General features: G+C 45.2%; 1 protein-coding gene across 12 annotated transcripts in view; it reads left to right on the plus strand.

Annotated features, from left to right (window-relative positions):
- The window catches only part of BRCA1 (BRCA1 DNA repair associated), a 68,871-nt gene extending 49,745 nt beyond the window's left edge, over positions 1–19,126 (plus strand). For all 12 annotated transcript variants that reach the window (XM_047706077.1, XM_047706070.1, XM_047706072.1 and 9 more), the window contains 8 exons: positions 1,296–1,383; positions 5,231–5,308; positions 5,746–5,786; positions 9,325–9,408; positions 14,689–14,743; positions 16,340–16,413; positions 16,792–16,852; positions 17,894–19,126. In XM_047706077.1, coding sequence (XP_047562033.1) covers positions 1,296–1,383; positions 5,231–5,308; positions 5,746–5,786; positions 9,325–9,408; positions 14,689–14,743; positions 16,340–16,413; positions 16,792–16,852; positions 17,894–18,039 — 627 coding nt within the window. In that variant the 3' untranslated portion in view covers positions 18,040–19,126. The remainder of the gene's footprint in view (positions 1–1,295; positions 1,384–5,230; positions 5,309–5,745; positions 5,787–9,324; positions 9,409–14,688; positions 14,744–16,339; positions 16,414–16,791; positions 16,853–17,893) is intronic.
- The last annotated feature ends 1,208 nt before the right edge of the window (positions 19,127–20,334 follow it).

Raw genomic sequence — 20,334 nt, forward strand, 5'->3', positions numbered from 1 at the left:
GGACGACTCGGCGGAGCTGCAGATTAGACTGTAAGCCACTTGGGGACGTGTTGTCTTTAGGCAAGCCAAGAAGAAAACTTTTCGGCTCCATTCAGACTTGCTGAACTGTGGTAAATTTATTATGAAAGCTGCTGACTGTAGTACACATGATTAATTCGGAAGCCCACATTAAGATGATCTTTTCAGCAGTTGCTGTTCTAACTGAACACTGTTTCAAGGCTGGGATTTCAGCAATTAATCAGTTCAGAATTGCTAATGATCCTGGCAGAGGGCAGTGGCAAAAGGGGGAGGATGTCATTAGCTTCTCTAGCCTCCCTTTTGCAGTGCCCTGTGGCAGTACGGAGCAAGCAGCTTAAAAGAAAGATGACTGCTCTCCGTTGCAGTTTTGCACAGCACAGAAATATTGGCAGGGGTGGCCGTGACTAGTACAAGATGGCCCTTAGGAAGAGAAGTTGTTTACCAAAGAGTAGCTACTGATTATGTCTACTGTGTCCGTAATGGATCTGGTTAATCCCTTTTACTGCTTATTGATTTTTATTTGATTGATAGATCACAGCTAGAAGGCTGTAGCTTTCTTTTCTGATGCATCTGAGTCTCTTCCAATCCTTATTCTTTTTTTTTTTAATTTTAAATATTTTATTTATTTATTTGACAGACAGAGATCACAAGTAGACAGAGAGGCAGGCAGAGAGAGAGAGGGAAGCGGGCTCTCTGTTCAGCAGGGACTGATGTGGGACTCGATCCCAGGACCCTGAGATCATGACCTGAGCCGAAGGCAGCGGCTTAACCCACTGAGCCACCCAGGCGCCCCCAATCCTTATTCTTAAGGGGAAATGATAGCTTTTGCACTGACCTTTAGAAGCATCTTGAATGTTTTGTAACTCTTAGAGGGTTGAACCTTATTTTTAGCCACGTGCCGGTGGCATAACTTTCTGAACAGGCTGGTTACCTCTTGGCTTATAAAGTGTAGGCAGATAACCCTAAATTATAGTAGAGTATCACTCTGAAAAGGAACTGGCTTAGGGATGATGAGGGCTATTAAAGGGAAAAATTATTATTTTTGAATCCTGGGTTGTAATTCTGTGTCTGTGAGTGCAAACTATTTTAGAATTTTTTCCAATGATTTCTACATAATTTTTTATTAAGTTACTATTCATTTTGGGACTTCAGGCATGTTTGAATAAAAGGGATGTACGTTTTATGAGGAAAATGGAGAGTCAAAGCTAGGGTAACTAGCATTCGAAGCTATGTACTAGAGGTAATTGATTATAATGTAATATTTGATTTGATTTCAGATGCTTGTGCACAAGTTTGCCAGAAAACACCACATCACTTTAACTAATCAAATTTCCGAAGAGACTACTCATGTCATCATGAAAACAGGTATACCAAGAGCCTCACAGAGCATGTTATGTCTGTTGCATAAAACTACATGAAGAAATGGGAGAATCTGTCAGGCAAAGGATGGATGACTGTCTTCCAACAGTTGATCAGTTGTTTATGAAAGAAAAATAAGGGGCGCCTGGGTGGCTCAGTGGGTTAAGCCTCTGCCTTCAGGTCAGTCATGATCTCAGGATCCTGGGATCAAGCCCTGCATCGGGCTCTCTGCTCAGCAGGGAGCCTGCTTCCTTCTCTCTCTCTCTCTCTGCCTGCCTCTCTGCCTACTTGTGATCTGTCTTTCTGTCAAATAAATAAATAAAATCTTAAAAGAAAAAAGAAAGAAACGAAAAATAATAGTTTTGTTATGTCCTGACCCCCTTTTGTTTGGGGTAAGATCTGGAGAGTAGTGAGCCAGGAATGGTGAACCACTTCTAGTCCACCCTGCCTAGATGGCACTGTGCGAGGGGCTGTCTGATAAGGCAGATCCCAAGTCCTGGAGGAACGCATGGGGCAAAGAGGGGAATGAAGTGAATTCCCAGTCTAAATCTGGGCAGTTGTGGCGGGGGCGCCTGGGTGGCTCAGTCGGTTAAGTGTCTGCCTTTGGCTCAGGTCATGATCCCAGCGTCCTGGGATCAAGCACCACATCAGGCTCCTGAGCAGGGAGCCCGCTTCTCCCTCTTCCACTCCCTCTACTTGTGTTCCCTCTCTTGCTTTCTCTCTGTCGATAAATAAATAAAATCTTAAAAAAAAAAAACGGGCAGTTGCAAACACTAGCTCCATGTCCACTCTGTGTCCTAGCTCCACTCACGCACGTGGACTGAGCATGTTGACAGTTTTTCCGGGAAGCAAGTCTCCTGTCAGCTCTGAGGTAGCCTAGCGTATGAACCAGGAAAAAGAGAAGGGGAAAATTCATTTGTCCTACACCTTCCTCTTTTTCAATCTTAATTATGGCTTGTGTGATAACGGAGACCTCGGAGGCTTTTAGCTAAATCTAAGTAAACATTTCAAGGCCGCTGAAAAATCACATTTGGAATTGGGCCTTATGTACACAAGCCTAGTGTCCAGAGCAAGAGAAATGTAGATGCTGACCCTCCCCTCCCCCCACAACGCATCCTCTGCAGGAGCGGCTGCCTGGAAGGTAACTTGCTCTCCTTTGGCTTTCTTTTTAAGCTGGTCACTGACCAACTAGAGTGTTTCTGCAGAGGTAGAGGTAGAGGATGAGGATGGAGGGAAAGGAATTCAAAACAGTGTCATTTGAAGAACAGAGGAAAGAATGGAAAGACCAGGGGCGCCTGGGTGGCTCAGTGGGTTAAATCCTCTGCCTTGGGCTCGGGTCATGATCTCGGGGTCCTGGGATGGAGCTCCGCATCGGGCTCTCTGCTCAGCAGGGAGCCTGCTTCTCCCTCTCTCTCTGCCTGCCTCTGCCTGCTTGTGATCTCTGTCTGTCAAATAAATAAATAAAATCTTTAAAAAAAAAAAAAAGAATGGAAAGACCAAAGGCAACGATCTAGCTGTCTCCCCAATATTCAGAGAGCTGCATTCTGGAAGAGGAGGTGGACTCACTTGTTGGGCCCCAGAAAGCAAAGAACAGTGCATGTAGCCCACGGAAGTTGCAGATTGTAGTTCAAGTCTTAAACCCTTTTGAACAAAATGGACTCTCCAGAAATATAGTGGCCCTTTCCAGGATTTTTCTGTCTTATAGCTGATGGCGCTTGAGCATAGGGGTCCAGACTCCTTGGCAGGGACACCGTGCCTTAGAACTTCTGAGATCTTGGGATTTCTAAGGTGCAAACACTGTCGCACTGGGTCAGAGGATAATGCTCCCAGGAGTCAGGTGCCAGGATAAGGTACTTTGAACTAATTACTATTTTATTTTATTTTATTTTATTTTTATTTTTTATTTTTTTTTTAAATATTTTATTTGTTTATTTGACAGACAGAGATCACAAGTAGGCAGAGAGGCAGGCAGAGAGAGAGAGGGACGGAAGCAGGCTCCCCGCTGAGCAGAGCCCGATGTGGGGCTCGATCCCAGGACCCCGGGATCATGACCTGAGCCGAAGGCAGAGGCTTTAACCCACTGAGCCACCCAGGTGCCCCTATTTTATTTTTTTTTAAGATTTTATTTATTTATTTGACAGAGAGAAATCACAAGCAAGCAGAGAGGCAGGCAGAGAGAGAGGAGGAAGCAGGCTCCCCGCTGAGCAGAAAGCCCGATGTGGGGCTCGAACCCAGGACCTGGGACCATGACCTGAGCTGAAGGCAGCGGCTCAACCCACTGAGCCACCCAGGCGCCCTAATTACTATTTTAGAGATGAATGTCATTTATGTTTAGTATATCTTAATCTATAATTTTAGATCAAAGCTGCTAAAAGGTGAAAACTTTAAAAGGCAAATCAGGAGTGCCTGGGTGGCTCAGTGGGTTAAGAAGCCTCTGCCTTCGGCTCAGGTCATGATCTCAGGGTCCTGAGATGGAGCCCCTCAAAAGGCTCTCTGCCTACTTGTGATCTCTCTCTGTCAAATAAATAAGTAAAATCTTTAAAAAAACAAACTTTAAAAGGCAAATTAGGGGCGCCTGGTTGGCTCAGTGGGTTAAGCCGCTGCCTTCGGCTCAGGTCATGATCTCAGAGTCCTGGGATCGAGCCCCGCATCGGGCTCTCTGCTCAGCAGGGAGCCTGCTTCCTCTCTCTCTGCCTGCCTCTCTGCCTGCTTGTGATCTCTCTGTCAAATAAATAAATAAAAATCTTTAAAAAAAAAAAAAAAGGCAAATTAAATCTACAGTCATTCGGTCTTTAAACAAAGGTGATACATTTGCTACTTTTAAACTAAAAATGAACTAAAACAGAAATCTGAGTTTAAAGCCTATTACTGAATCAACTTTTACAACATTTAAAAGCTTTAAAAATTGAAGAAAGAAAAAAAATTTTTTTATTTGTGAAGAATTCTGGGAGAGAAAATGGCTATTGCTTCCACTGGCAGATGGCCTTCTGTGTTTAGGATTTAGTTAAATCCATTTCTCCTGTTTAAAACTAAATGTACCTCCATTTTGTTTAGTTCTTCAAAGGGGGCCTTTGAAACACTATGGAACAAACAGAACTGATTCTTTAGCTACTGATTTCTGAGATATATAGAAAGGAGAAGAGCTGTGAAAATAGTCTATTTTCCTGGCCCTTTAAGGGGAATTGGGAACTAAGCAGTTAGGACTTCCCAGGTAGACTTTCTAGTGGGTGAAACTTTGTCACTTACATGGACATTTCAGATTCAGGATTTCACATATTCATATCCCTTCACATTTTGCCATCCAGTGAAATAGACCTTCCCATCCACATGTATCAGTACTCCTGAAACAGGGAATTTCTTGAACACAGTGACCAACATCTTGAGCACCTAGAAGATAGAGCAGATGTCTCCTGTGGTCTTAACCTCGTATCAGCCTCTTCTAGACTTCCAAAGATGCACACCTGCTGGTTATAATTAGGGATGCTTCCAGCCTCGGAGTCTATCACAGGGCTTCTGGAATCATCAATCCGGATTGATCTTTTTTTTTTTTTTTTTTTTCAAGATTTTATTTATTTATTTGACAGAGATCGCAAGTAGGCAGAGAAGCAGGCAGAGAGAGAGGAGGAAGCAGGCTCCCCACTGAGCAGAGAGCCCGATGCGGGGCTCGATCCTAGGACCCTGGGATCATGACCCGAGCCAAAGGCAGAGGCTTCAACCCACTGAGCCACCCAGGCGCCCCAATCCGGATTGATCTTAAGTGGCATAGGACTTGGGGGCATTTTAGCTTCTTACAACAGAACTTCCTGATTTTTGTTTTCAACTTCTAATCTTTTGGGTGTTTTTCATCCTGCAGATGCTGAGTTTGTGTGCGAACGGACACTGAAATATTTTCTGGGTATTGCAGGAGGAAAATGGGTAGTTAGCTATTTCTGTAAGTACAATATAATGTCTCCCCTCCTCCCCTTAACACCTCAGAATTGCATTTTTACACCTAACATTTTCTTAACACCTAGGGTTTTTGCTGATGCTGAATCTGAATTACCAAAAGGTCTTTAATGGTAACACTTAAACTAGCTTTATCTTGAATGCATATCTTTTTGTTGGGATAAGCTGGTGATTTTGGGGGAAATGGATTTCTTTTCCTAACTAATAGGAACTAATCTGCACCTAGCAAAGTTTGCCTATAACTAAGGATTTATTTAATACCAGGCAGAAATCCATGTGCAGCAGGCACTTTTATAATGTTTAAATTCAGCCACCACAGTGTTTCCAGAAGAAAATCTATTAGGGAGCTGTGGCTTTACAGAGAGAGGACCTCTACTCCGTGTTCTGCCTTCGTGTGACCTGTCTTTTCTGTCATCTCTTTAGGGGTGACCCAGTCAATTAAAGAAAGGAAGATGCTAGATGAGGTAGGTACTTGATGTTACAAGTGAATCAGAAAGACTTGGTGCCATCGAGTCACAAAATCACTGAATACTTCTCTGCTGCCTTGTTTGTACTACTTTCCAAAGACTTTCCCCAGTGATGTGGATCATCAGAATTGCACGGAGCAACCCAGGAAATTCTGCGCTTTTGCTCATTTGTTCAAGCTTCAGTAGAAACAGTCCTTTCCTCAGAGAAAGGAAAAGGAATTTATAAAGCAGAAAGAAAAGATTCATAAGCCTAAGAAATAGGCCAGCCCGATCGCACAAGCATAGACCTTTGTAGAAAACTGGTTGTCCACTGTGTTTGAAGAAAAGCCCTTCGTATTAATATGCAAATGTATCTGTTAAAACTCAGATGCCTTCAAAGAGATGTTACTTTTATGGTTTTGAGAACAGTGAGGTAAATAAGACGGAGTGTAGGAGGAGGAATAATTTTAGATCAGAGCCATCCAAGAGCTGCTGGTGACAGATCAGGCAAAATAAAAGTAGCAAAAGCACTTTTAAACTACTATGTGCTATTTGGCATATTCATTATTAATCAAATGAGGTTTTCAGGGCACCTGGGTGGCTCAGTGGGTTAAAGCCTCTGCCTTCGGCTCAGGTCATGATCCCAGAGTCCTGGGATTGAGCCCCACATCGGGCTCTCTGTTCCACGGGGAGCCTACTTCAAAAAAAAAAAAAAAAAAGACGTTTTCGTTGGTTTTTTTTTTTTTTTAAAGACTTTATTTATTTATTTGACAGAGATCACAAGTAGGCAGAGAGGCAGGCAGAGAGAGAGAGGGGAAAGCAGGGTCCCCGCTGAGCAGAGAGCCCGATGTGGGGCTCGATCCCAGGACCCTGGGATCATGACCTGAGCCAAACGCAGAGGCTTTAACCCACTGAGCCACCCAGGTGCCCCTTCGTTGGTTTTAACTTTGATTCTGTGACCTAATAGGATTGGGAACCTACTATGGCCTGGGCAGTGGGAATACAGCCGCAAGACTGATGGGTCCCTGCTCTGCTGGGACTCATGTTCTATCGAGGGGAGATGTACAATAAATAAAGATGCATTTAAAATACCAATAAAGGGGCGCCTGGGTGGCTCAGTGGGTTAAGCCGCTGCCTTCGGCTCAGGTCATGATCTCAGGGTCCTGGGATCGAGTCCCGCATCGGGCTCTCTGCTCAGCAGGGAGCCTGCTTCCCTCTCTCTCTCTGCCTGCCTCTCTGTCTACTTGTGATCTCTCTCTGTCAAATAAACAAATAAAATCTTTAAAAAAAAATAAAAATAAAATAAAATAAAATACCAATAAATAGGAGCACCCAGGTGGCTCACTTAGTTAAGTGTCCTGACTCTCAGCTCAGGTCTTGATCTCAGGGTTGTGAGTTCAAGCCCTATGTTGAGCTCCACAATGGGCGTAGAGCCTACTTAGAAAAAGTGAACAAAACAAACTAACAAAGCCAATAAATACTGTGAAATAAAAACTTTTAAAAAAAGTGATAGTAGTGAGATAATTAAAAATACATACATACATACATACATACATACTTAACTTGGAGAAATATATGTAACAGACTAGCACCTGACTGGGGACAGAGGTTGACTACCTAGGGACCAGGGAAGCCTTTCTGAAAAGCTTGAGCTGAGACCTTAAAGACAGATTTGGCCTGGAAAAAATGTAGGGAACAAATGTTAACAGAAGAACAGCGAGCATAAATGTCTTAAGCTAGGAATGAGTTTGGTTTATTAAAGAAAAATAGTGTAGCTGGAGAGTAGTAGTTGGTGAATCATATGTAGGGAGCAGAGGTTGGACCAAGGGTTGGAGAAGGTCACGGATAAGGGTTAGATGTGGCAGGATTTGGTGGAAGTCATGGTAAGGAATTTGATTTGTAGGGTAATTGGTGGCATGGAGTTGGTAAGAAGAGATTGAGTTATGTTTGGAGAGAGGACCTGCTAAAGGGTTAGATTTGGAGGATGAGGTAAAGGGAGGCATTGAGGGGCTGAGGCTTGGGTTTAAAATTTTTTTGTTTTATGATTTTATTTATTTATTTGACAGAGATCACAAGTAGGCAGAGAGGCAGGCAGAGAGAGAGGAAGGGAAGCAGGCTCCCCTCTGAGCAGAGAGCCCGATGTGGGGCTCGATCCCAGGACCCTGGGATCATGACCTGAGCCAAAGGCAGAAGCTTTAACCCACTGAGCCACCCAGGTGCCCCAAGGCTTGGGTTTTTAGCCTGAACAATAGAGTGGATGTTAGTAAATCAGATAAGGAAGACACAGAGCAGGAGGAGCATTCTGAGAGAGGGCAGAACAGGAGGCAAGAGCTCTGTTTCAGATGTGTGAATTTGGGGATTTATTTATTTTAAGATTTTATTTATTGGGGCGCCTGGGTGGCTCATTGGGTTAAAGCCTCTGCCTTCGGCTCAGGTCATGATCCCAGGGTCCTAGGATCGAGCCCCTCATCGGACTCTCTGCTCAGCAGGGAACCTGCTTCTGGCTAGCCTCTTTCTGCCTACTTGTGATCTCTGTCAAATAAATGAATAAAATCTTTTAAAAAAAAAAGTTTTATTTATTTATTTGACAGAGAGAGAGAGAGATCACAAGCAAGCAGAGAAGAAGGCAGAGAGAGAAAGCAGGCTCCCCATTGAGCAGAGAGCCCGATGCGGGGCTCAATCCCAGGACCCTGAGATCATGACCTGAGCCGAAGGTAGAGGCTTAACCCACTGAGCCAGCCAGGTGCCCCAGAATTGGGGGATTTATATTAGACTTCCAGGCAGAGAGCTTAAGTAGGCACGGGGGTACAATCAGGATAAGAAATTTGAGGGTCAGCTTCCAACATGACCTTTTTAGCTCTAGACTTCTCCCACTCAAGTGACTATGAAATGTTAAGTGTTTTTTCCTCTAATAACAGCCTATGGCGACATTCATGACTCTGTCCTCCCTACAATCTAGTTTTGATCAGAATTGTTCCTAAGCATTCTTCCCCCAAATTCTCCTGAAAGCTCTAACCTCCATAATCCTATTATTCTTTATTTCCTCATCCTTGAACCAGTGAGTTTGAAAAAGTGCTAACTTTAGTGTGTTCAATGTATATTTTATCATTTTGGTCTCATTAACTGTAAATCTCTCAATGGACATCTGAGAGCCCTTATTTCTTTAGACGGCAATACACAATTGATTTAAGAGATCCAGAATTCTCCAGTTTCCTTTATAACAGCACAGTATTAGCAGTTTAATCTCAATGCGAAGTGACTGTTTTGAGAAGAGACAGATGTTGAAAATTAAAATACATTAAGTCCTGATGAGGTGAAAAGCCAATTGTTCATTTCTGCCCACAAAGATTTGCTTCAGTGAATTGATTTCAGCAGCTGAGATGCTGGTCATCTCATTCAGTCCACCAAAAATGATTTGGGGGGGGGGGGGGCGGTACGGAGTTGTCAACATTCTACCCAGCAGTACTAGATTCCTTAATAGGATGTATCTACTCTACTGCCATCTAAGGACGCTTCTCTTCTCTGATCTCTGTGGTTTGCCTTGGGTTTCTTCCAGCATGATTTTGAAGTCAGAGGAGACGTTGTGAATGGAAGAAACCACCAGGGTCCAAAGAGAGCAAGAGAATCCCGGGACAGGAAGGTAAAGCCCCAACCTGCCCTGTTGGTGAAAACCCCACCCACCTCGCTGCGTTCCGGTCCCCCTGGTGGAGCGTGTGTCAGGCACCTGCAAGGGGCACAGCATCCTCACTCGTAGAGCACCAGCTGGGTGCTTCCTTGAGGTTCTTGTTTCCTTATTTTAAGGTTTTATGTATTTGAGAGACAGAGCACAAGGAGGGGGAGGGACAGAGTGGGAGGGACAGGCAGACTCCCCTCCAAGCAGGGAGCCAAACTTGGGCTCAATCCCAGGACTCTGAGATCATGACCGTCCGGACACTTAACCGACTGAGCCATACAGGCGCTCCTTTTTAAAAAGATTTATTTATTTATTTATTTATTTATTTATTTAAGAAAGAGAGTACATGAGCAGGAAGGGCAGAGGGAGAGGGAGAGAAAATCTTGAGCAGACTCTCCACTGAGCCTGGAGCCCAACGTGGGGCTCAGTCCCACAACCCTGAGATCACAACCCTAGCCGAATCCAAGTGTCAGGCGCTTAACTCACTGCACCAGCCAGCCTCCCCCAGGTTCTTTCTCAGTTCCCCTAGCCCGACAGGCTAAGTAAATATTCTCCCCATTTTATGGATAGGGAACTTAGAGGTGTGAGAAGCTATGTACTTTGGATTCTAGTCTGGGGTTCAAATCTCAGCTGATAAGTGGCAGGGCTGAGATTTGAAACAGATGTGAATTTAAGGCCTTTGCTGTTTCCACATCCTCGTGGTGTCTTTCTGTAACCTAGAGCGGTCGCTGCTGTGAGGCAGATGTACACAGTGCTGTCTGTGGCGGCAGAAGAGAAAGTGACCGATAAGTCAACAGCTAACATCTTTATAGTGTATACTGTATGCTAGGGTCAGCTCTGAACACGTGATCATATTTTTTTTTTATTTTTTATTTTTTTAAAGATTTTATTTATTTATTTGACAGAGAGAAATCACAAGTAAGCAGAGAGGCAGGCAGAGAGAGAGGAGGAAGCAGGCTCCCTGCTGAGCAGAGAGCCCGATGCGGGGCTCGAACCCAGGACCTGGGATCATGACCTGAGCCGAAGGCAGCGGCTTAACCCACTGAGCCACCCAGGCGCCCTAAAATCTCTTTTTTTCTGAAGATTATTTATTTATTTGACAGAACAAGCGCACACAAGCATGGGGAGGCTTAGCTAAGCCACCCAGGAGCCCCACAAATAAATAAAATCATTAAAAAATTTTTTTTACAACGGCCCTATGAGGTGTGTACTATAATTATACCTTTTTTGTTTTAAGCTTTTATTTATTTATTTGAGAGAAAGCATGAGAACGGGGTAGGTGCTGAGGGAGAGGCAAAGCAGATGCCCTGCTGAGTGGGGAGCCCAACACGGGGCTTGATTCCAGGATTCTGAGATCATGACCTAAGCCGAAGGCAGACACTTAACCGACTGAACCACCCAGGTGCCCCTAATTATACCTATTTCTTTTTTTTTTTTTTTTTTTTTAAGATTTTATTTATTTATTTGACAGACAGAGTTCACAAGTAGGCAGAGAGGCAGGCAGAGAGAGAGAGGGAAGCAGGCTCCCTGCTGAGCAGAGAGCCCGATGCGGGACTCGATCCCAGGAACCTGAGATCATGACCTGAGCCGAAGGCAGCGGCTTAACCCACTGAGCCACCCAGGCACCCTAATTATACCTATTTCATAGATGAGAAAATGACAGCTCAGAGAGGTTGAGTAAATTGCCCAAGCTCACATAGCTAGTTGGGAACCCATGACTAGTTGAACACATGGACTCAAGCTCCAGAAGCTGAGCTCTTAACGGTATCATAGTTTCTTGGGGCCCGTGGCTGGCTCAGTCAGTAGAGCAGGCAACTCGATCTCAGAATTGTAGGTTTGAGCCCCACAACAGGTGTAGTAGAGATTACTCAGGGGAAAGGAAAAATCGTAACAAACAAAACAATAATAGGGCTGTCTGGCTGGCTCTGTCAGTGACTCTTGATCTTGGGGTTGTGCATTCGAGCCCCATGTTGGGTGTAGAGATCACTTAAATAAAACCTTTAAAAAATAAGAATACCATAGTTTCTTGGAAAGGTACAGAAGATTTCACAGAGGAATAAAATAGATTATTCCGGCAACTTTACAAATGAAGGACTAGAGGCCCAGGAAGACTCCATGATTTTCCCCAGGTCATACTGTAGCAGATGATAGAGCTGAAGCGATGTCGCCCTCTCAGGGAGAAGGCCCAGCAAGATTTCACAGCTGCATGTCAGGCCTGCACTGGCTGCTTTCTCGGGTCACTGACTGAGCACTTGCGTGCGGACTCTGCGTTTCTTCCTTTTTTAAATGAGCATTTCAGAACAGTCCCATACAGAGCACCGTCTGTCCCTTTTATAGAACTTGAGCAAGAACCAGTAGGGGTGATTTTCTAGAGAGAACTTTTTTGGGAGAGCTCTGAACCCTTGGGGTCAGCCCACCCCTACCCTCTGAGCCTATCAAGTAACTTGCAGATGCCAAGAAAAGCTGCTGGGTCTGTTTCTGTTTCTGCCTCCGCCCCAGGCGAGTTCTGTGTGAACCAGGCATTTGTTTTTATTCCACCGTACGCAAGGCAGTGTTAGTGCCAGATTCTTCCTCCTTCAAAGGAAATTCCAGTGTTTGGGGATTTTTCCTGATTTGGGGATGGCAGTGAAGGAAAGTGCTTTGTCAAAGTAATGACATTCTGAAGATACTAAATGTCACTATAGTCTTTTCCTGGGCAAGAGAAATGTTATTTGTAGAGATGAAACTTCAAATTTCTTATCTCATAACTAGACATCCTCATCAGTGAGTGTCAGCTTGGATATAACAATTCCTGATCTTTCGTACATTTCACAGCAACACTTGGCTGCGGCCAGCTGCCTGGGGAGAGCTTTTAGGGTTATGAGCATCTAGAGCCTGTCAACAGGTTGGGGTGTGGTTTAGTCGTATAGATCCTAAGAATGGCATGTGTGGATGCTGTCACAACTGAGACAGACTTGGCCGCTGCTCTTTTTTTCTTTTTTTAATTTAATTTAATTTAATTCTTTTTCAGTGTTCCAAAATTCATTGTTTATGCACCACACCCAGTGCTCCATGCAATACGTCTTGTTTTTTTGCTTTGTTTAAAGACTTTATTTATTTGAGAGCAAGAGAGAGAGAGAAAGAGAGAGACAGCAAGAGAGAACACGAAAGGGGAAGAGAAGGAGCAGTAGTTTCCTGCCAAGCAGGGAGTCCGAGGTGGGGCTCGATCCCAGGACCCCGAGACCACTACCTAAGCCAAAGGCAGATGCTTAACCAGCTGAGCCACCCAGGCTCCCTGAACTGGTGCCCTTTCTTATTCCTGTGGCTGTAGTTGAGATGAGAGTGGAAGGCTCATTTCCTGAAGGCCATCATGAGTTTTTAGCTCCTGATTTTTCTGTACCCTGGTCTCTCTTATTTGAAAGGAGGTGAGTTCCAGGCCTAAGCGATTCTCTTTTTTGTGGAATGGGGAGAAAGAGGGTCAAGAGATAATGATGGTTACCCAAATGACATACACGCAGCCAACTGACACAACTTTACATTTCTTTTAAATGATACCCTAGTGGGGCACCTGGCTGGTGCAGACGTGTAAACCTCCAACTCTTAGTTTTAGCTCCGTCATGATTTCATGGGTTGTGGGATCAAACCCCATGTTGGGCTCTACATTCAGCGGGGAGTCTGCTTGAAAGGCTCTCTCTCCCTCTCCCTCTGCCCCTCCTCCCACAGGTGCTTGTGCATGCATACGTGCTCTCGCTCTCTCAAATAAGTAAATAAATCTTCAAAAAAATAAATAAGAACCTAGTGCTTTGGGCGCCTGGGTGGTTTAGTTGGTTAAGTGTCTCTGACTTCTGCTCAGGTCATGATCCCAGGGCACTCGGATCAAACCCCATATCAGGCTCCCTGCTTAGTGGGGAGTCTGCTTCTCCCTCACGTTCTGCCTGCTGCTCCACCTGTTTGTTCTCTCTCTCTCTCTGTCAAATAAATAAAATTAAAAAAAAAAAAAAAAGAAGAAGAAGAACCTAGTACTTGCCTAAGAACCTGAACTAATGTATGTATAAGAATCTCTCTGTCTCATGAGCCACACAAGGCTGTTTATTATTTTTTTTAATATTTTATTTATTTATTTGAGAGAGAGAGAGAGAGAGAGACAGTGAGAGAGAGCATGAGCGAGGAGAAGGTCAGAGGGAGAAGCAGACTCCTCGTGGAGCTGGGAGCCTGATGTGGGACTCGATCCCGGGACTCCAGGATCATGACCTGAGCTGAAGGCAGTCACTTAACCAACTGAGCCACCCAGGCGCCCCACACAAGGCTGTTTAAATTCTACATAACTAGATTAAATAAAATAGGAAGTTTAGTTCCTCACTCACCGTAACCACATTTCAAGAGCTTGGTAGCTACGTGTGACTTGTGGCCACCTTACTAACACCTTATTTCCATCATCACAGAAAGTTCTTATGTTTTGTCTTTTAAAGTTTATTTACTTATTTAAATAATCTCTACACACAGCATGGGGCTCAAACCCATGACCCCAAGATAAAGAGTCACACACTTCACCGACTGAGCCAGCCAGGTGCCCCCCAGAAAGTTCTTGTGGGCGCTCACTAAACAAAAGTTGGGGAGGCACCTTGGAGGTGCCAGATAATCTGTGTCTCCCGGAAACCAGGCATGACTGCCTGGTCATCTCAGTGAGGAGAGGCAGAACCAGGCTTCACTTCTAGATTAGATTAACTTCTGGATGAAACAGTTAGGTTGCCTGAAGGAACAATGGCTGTTCTTAGAGCAGCGTGAAGGTAGGAAGAGATGTCAGATGCCAGAAGACAGAGGAGAAAAGGAGCATGTGAAATCAACGTAAACTTCCCCGCCAGTTAGGGTGATGGTCAGCCTTGATGTACCAAGTCCAGATAAACAAACTGCAACTTAGAGCTTGAATCTCTTGCCATCCAAACCTCTTATTAAATATAGAGAAGACCTGGGGTTTTTTTTATTTCAACAAGAAGTGAAGGAGCCTGGGCCTGACTGGTGGCAGGTGGGGGGTGCTCAGCCTCTGAGTAACAGGGAATGACTGTAGAGCAGACACACCTTTCTTAGAAGTCTTCTAAAGTCCATCAGTAGCAGATGTCTCAGGAAGTAGCAAAAATTAGCAGGTGGTAAAGAAAAATGAAACTCCTTCATTTTGGAGACTCTATTATTTTGTTTTTAATGCATGCTCTTTTATAATTAGTATTTCTTTTCTCTCCATCCCTCTGTCCCTCTGTTTCACTCTTCTCCCAGATCTTCAGGGGCCTAGAAGTCTGTTGCTATGGGCCCTTTACCAACATGCCTACAGGTAAGAGACTGGGAGAAGTGCAGAGTCCAGCACCAGCCTTTCCGCTACATGGTGGAGTGTTACATGAGAGACTGTCTTAAGGGGGCTCCTTGGTGAGGTGCTCTAGACCTCATTCTGTTTCTCTACCATCTGTCAAACAAAACTGCTCCTAAACGTTGCCCTATGTCAAAAAAACAGTCCTGTGCCCCTTCTCAAGAACTAGCAGGCCGTGAAAAGTTAGCTTCTAGGATGCAGTGTTCTGTGCTCAGAAGGGATAGAGCTGCCCTTACTGCCCTTTGGTTTAAGAAAGGAGGGAAAGAATGAGGTGGGGAGAAGATACCTTTCAGGTTTGTGAATGTTAAGAAAGAATTCTGCTCTTCCTAAATCATTTTCACTTGATACTGAGAAACAAGCACAGCGGCTACTTAAACCCTGTGGGCCTGGGCCCCACACAGGCCCAGAGCAGGCAGGGAAGGACTCTAGATGAACATTTTCTAATTAACTTTGACATTGAATGTGATGTTATGTTCAGGAGTGCTATGGGGCTCAACCTTGGAGTTGTGTGGCCCTGAGGCCCTGGCGTGTGTATAGATCTGGTTTGCTCTTCTCGAAACAAAGTCCACCCACCTTTGCTTCTGTGCCCACTTCCGCCCCAGGGATCAGGTTCTCTGGCTCCTCAGAAGATGGCCTTGGCCTCTGGTCAGGGACAGATGAGTGGCAGCAAGAGAGCCCAGCAAATTTTCCTTCTGTCTTCTTTATTGGTTATTGATTGGATTTTTATGAAACTTCCAAGTGCCACTTGGGGATTTCTTGGTGTTTTTGTTCTTTGGTATAATGAAAACCAGGTCTCTAGCAGGTATCATTTTGGAGATGAGTCAATTGACCTCAGTTCTTTAAGACAAACAGGAATCACCTCCGCAATCCCCAGAAATGGACTGCTGGGAAAAGAGCACCCAGAGAGAGGCCCCAAAGCCATTCATCGGTCTGTTCTGCTGATTTTCCAGGAGCGGGTGGAACATCCCTGCAGTCCATTTTGATTTCTCTTCCCCCAAGTGTGTCGATTTCAGCTCAGCATGGAGCCCTTCCCCACTGACGGGCTGAGTCTCCATTCAGGAGGATGTGTATTTTTTTGACTGAATGAATTATCTTCCTGTCTCCTGACATTTACAGTAATTACCGCCAAGTATGGTGTCTTCGGTGGCCGTGATTATCGATTGCCAACACAGAATTAGGCAAGGAGGGAGGGAAGGCGAGCAGGCATTTTTCACAGTTTCTTAGCCAGCAATTTAGCAAATTAAGGGAAACTGCCTCTTGGATTCTTTTCTTCCAAAGTGTTTTGTTTGAGAAACTGTCAAACCTTATCTACCAAGGGGCCTTCTGGGGACTGATAAGCAGGGTAGGTTGCATATTGGTAGCAAACTGACTTCGAATCCATACCTGGTATAGATTCTAATTCAAGGCCTCTCTGTCTTGAACTGCTCTCTTTTGGAGCAGAGCTGGAGACTCTCGCCCTTCGAAGTGTTGCTGTAAGCCTTCTCCCAGAGGAGTACAGAGTAGAGGGCCCAGGTGAAGTGTGTAGAGTACTGTGGTGATTTTAGGTCTCCCTGTGCTATTTAGATCAACTCGAGTGGATGCTGTGCCTCTGTGGGGCTTCTGTGGTGAAGAAGCCCTCGTTATTCCCTCTCAGCAAGGTGAGTGTTTGATGCCCTGTCAGAGGGGACTGCACACAATCTGTCCTGTGACTGAGCAAGGCTGGCACCCGTCTGTCCCTGTGAGCCCTGCCAGTGGGCCTCAGAAGCCTGTCTTAGCCTGAGCCTTCCCCGATCATATGCCAGTGCCAGAAAACTCCCGTGTGTGGAGGGTCAGTGAGGACTGGAATTCTCAACGTATTTAATTAAAGGAAGGCTCTCCCTCCAACGCTCCCTTTCGGCCTCGTGCCCTTCCCCGTCCTTTCTGTGGCTGCACCTGTAGTGTAGTCTGCTTCAGCACACTGTCAAGAAAGGGCGACGTGACTATTGCACAGGTCCAGCTCTGATAGCCTCCATCCTGTTTCCTTTCCCGGGACGCAGGGTGCTCACCCCGTGGTGGTCGTGCAGCCGGATGCCTGGGCAGAGAACAGTGGCTTCCACGGTAAGTTTTGCTAAGCCTTTGTCTGCAAGAGTATGGGTGGTAGGGCCTACATGAAGTCTGCAGGTGACTGGTGATTTTTAGGTCTAAATGTCCTGTTTCAGTCAGCTGGAGCAGATGGTACACCTGTGTGGGGCTTCAGGACACCATGGGCATGTGCCTGTGACTTGTGGAGTCCTGGGTGATGGGGTTGGTTCAGCACAGATCACCCAGTGTTTGGTTAACACAGTAATCAGGACCTTCTGGGTGCTCAGTGAATATTTGAATGAATGAATGGCTAAAGTGTCCTTTTAAAACTTCTTGTGGTTTGCTCATTTTACTTTATAAAAGTAATACATGAACTATTTCCATTGGTGGGAGTTAACTATTAATTACTGCTCATCACATAAAATATAAATGAGCACAAACAATGAAGTAATTCCAGTAATCCCACCACGTAGAGATGCTGATGGGAAGATTCTTCCAGGCACATGTGTGTATATATGTACAAGCATGTATTTTATACACATATGGTTGTGCTCATCATACTGTTTTGCTTTTCCATCTAAGATGTTGCAAAATCATTAAATTGCAATGTTGTTTCAGGCTGTCTGGTGACCTTTTTTTTTTTTTTTTAAGATTTTTAAAATTTTTATTTGGGAGAGTGTGAGCAGGGGAGGGACAGAAGGAGAGGGAGATAACCTCCAGCTGAGTGCAGAGCCTGATGCAGGGCTTAATCCCAGGACCCTGGGATCATGACCTGAGCCTAAACCAAGAGTTGGTTGCTCAACCGAGTCACCCAGGTGCCCTTGATGACTTTTCCTTTAACAGATTGCAGCTCCTTTTAGTAAAGTTGCCAGAGGCTGTAGGTTTTCACCAGCAGTCACTCCTCAGGCTTCTGAATGAGGTCCTGTGTCCTGAAGCATTACTTAAGATGAACAGTTTTGCACCTATCCGAGTGACACTATGAACTCATACAACCAGGTCCCTGGAGTAGATTGATAAGAGTCTGGTCTAGGGAAACGTGAAGTGACACTAATTTCTGCCTGTGTTCTCTGTCCCCAGCGATTGGGCAGACATGTGAAGCACCTGTGGTGACTCGAGAGTGGGTTTTGGACAGTGTAGCCCTCTACCAGCGTCAGGAGCTGGACACCTACCTGATCCCGCAGATCCCCAGAGCCGCTGTTGACTCCAGCCAGCCGTGCATGTAGCTTCCGGGGCCTGTCTCCACAGGACCCTGAGAATGATCCTAAAAAGCAGCCTTTTCCCAGGCCCTGGGAGCTCTTCCTCAGTCCTTCCACAGTCCCGGTTACTGAATATTTAATGTCCATCAGCCTGAGAAGAAATTCTGGCTATGTAAGGGTCCCTTAAAGATTTTCTGCTTCCAGTCGCCCTTGGAAATCTACCATGAGCACAAAATTGTGGTAATTTTTCACCTGAAAAGAATTTAAAACCGTTTAAACCCCACCAGTCGAGCAAGATGCTGATTCATTATTTATCAGCCCTATTCCTCATACTGGGGATGCTGGCTTAGAGCTGCAGGCGCAGAATGGCTGGCCTCAGGAGAATAGTTGGTCTCCGTAAGTTTGCGTCTCTAAAACCCCGTGTTCATAAAGGCCAAGAGTCAGACCCTTCAGGGGGAAGCGAGTACTTCGGGAATCGGTGACGTGACTTCAAATCAGAACAGTCCTCGGGGGCTCTCAGATGTTGGCGTGGAGCATGGGTGGGGCTGGAGGGATTCAGAGGCAGGGAGTAGATGGAAACACAAACCCTAGGGGTCAGAGGAGAGTGGAGTCACACCGGCCCTGATCCCCAGAAGTCTGTGCTATAGTCACTGGATTTCTAAAGAATTGCTTAGCACAGATGTCCTCTGAAATAGAATCTTTTCAAGAGCTGGTGTCCGAAGAGAGTCTTCTAATTCCCCGTCAGAAATAAATACAGGGTTTATTGTTGCAGCTCTGATGTGTCACCCATTCCTCTTGAAACATAAGATCTCTGATACAAATATTTCATGTCTGTGAAATGACGGATCCCACCAGGAAAGGAGCTGTTGCTTTCCTTGAGGTAATTTTTTTCTCTTTGCCTCCTATTGCTGAACGGTACAGCTTCATAAATAATTTTGTTTGCCGAAGGAAAAGAAAGTGTTTTTCATCAACTCATGATCCAGGACTGTTTATAGCTTTGGAAGGACTGGGTCTTCCTTAGCCCCCCAGTGTGTGAGGGCAGTACAGATCAGATTGTACAAAATGTTGTGTAAATGTTGTGCTGTTTACCTGCAAATAAACTTGGTAGCAAAGACTTCTACTGAGCATGACTCCTTGAGGCTTACAACTGCAGACCTGCTCAGACCCTTTCACTGTCCTTCAGTCTCCTCATCTGTAAAATGGGGGTAACAATAGTGCCAACTCCAAGCGTTAATCGAGGAGACTTCAGTACCTACTGTATTTGCTGTTGCTTCCATAGCAAATTGCCACAAATCTAATGGCTAAAAACAACATCCACTTACTATCTCACAGTTCTGTAGGTCAGAAGGCCACATTGGCTCAACTGGTTTCTTTGTTTCAGGTTTCACAAGGCCAAAATCAAGGCAGCAGGGCTGTGTTCTTCCAGAGGCTCTGGGGATGCATCGCTTCCAAGCTCATTTCATGTTGTTGGCCAGATTGTTCCTTGCAATTGTGGGACTGAGAATCCCCGTTTCCTTACTGGCTATTGGCCAGAGGTCATACTCAGCCCCTCCCACATTCCTAGACTCATGAACCCCTAGTTCCATCTTCCAAGCCAGCAACCAACACTGGTTGACTTTCTCATGTTTGGAGTCTCTCTGACTTCCCCTTCCTCATCTCTCTGACTGTCGGATCTAGCTCCTGCCAGAGAAATTTCTGTTTTTAAGGGCTCAGGAGATTAGATTGTGCCCACCAGGTAATCCAAGGTGCTCTCCCTATTGTAAGGTTCATAACCTGAATTACAGCTGCAGAGCCCCTTCCCAGCAGGACCTAGATTAGTGTTTGAATAACTAGGGAACGGGAATCTGGGGAGGGTATCTTGAGATTTCTGACAACCAATCCTATTTAACATACTTAATCCACAGATGAGAATCTATATTGGGGTTTTTTTTGTTTGTTTGTTTGTTTGTTTTTTTTTTGTCTTCAAATGTTCAGAGATTAGAGTCCTCTTAGAGACAAAGAGAATTAAATCCCCCCACGATTCAGCACAGCCACCTTTGTAAGGAGGGTGGGTGGGTGAGGGGAGAGTAGAGAACGGAAGGAACAGGCATCATGTTTGTCTCATATGGTCGTCATCGCAGCCCTAGGAAGTGGGTATTTGTCACCTCATTTGAATAAAGGAGAATGGAAAAGAGAAGATTTTGCTCCAAGTTTCCATAGCTAGTGACAACCTGGAAATCAAAGCCCATGCGCTCTGTGCCCTATCATGGAGCTCCCTGCCCATGTCATCCACCCAGTCAGAGGCACTGGCTTAAGCCTCGAGGGAATTTGGGGAGAGGAGTG

Source organism: Lutra lutra, chromosome 16 (assembly GCF_902655055.1).
Source record: "Lutra lutra chromosome 16, mLutLut1.2, whole genome shotgun sequence".
Classification (NCBI taxonomy): Eukaryota; Metazoa; Chordata; class Mammalia; order Carnivora; family Mustelidae; genus Lutra; species Lutra lutra.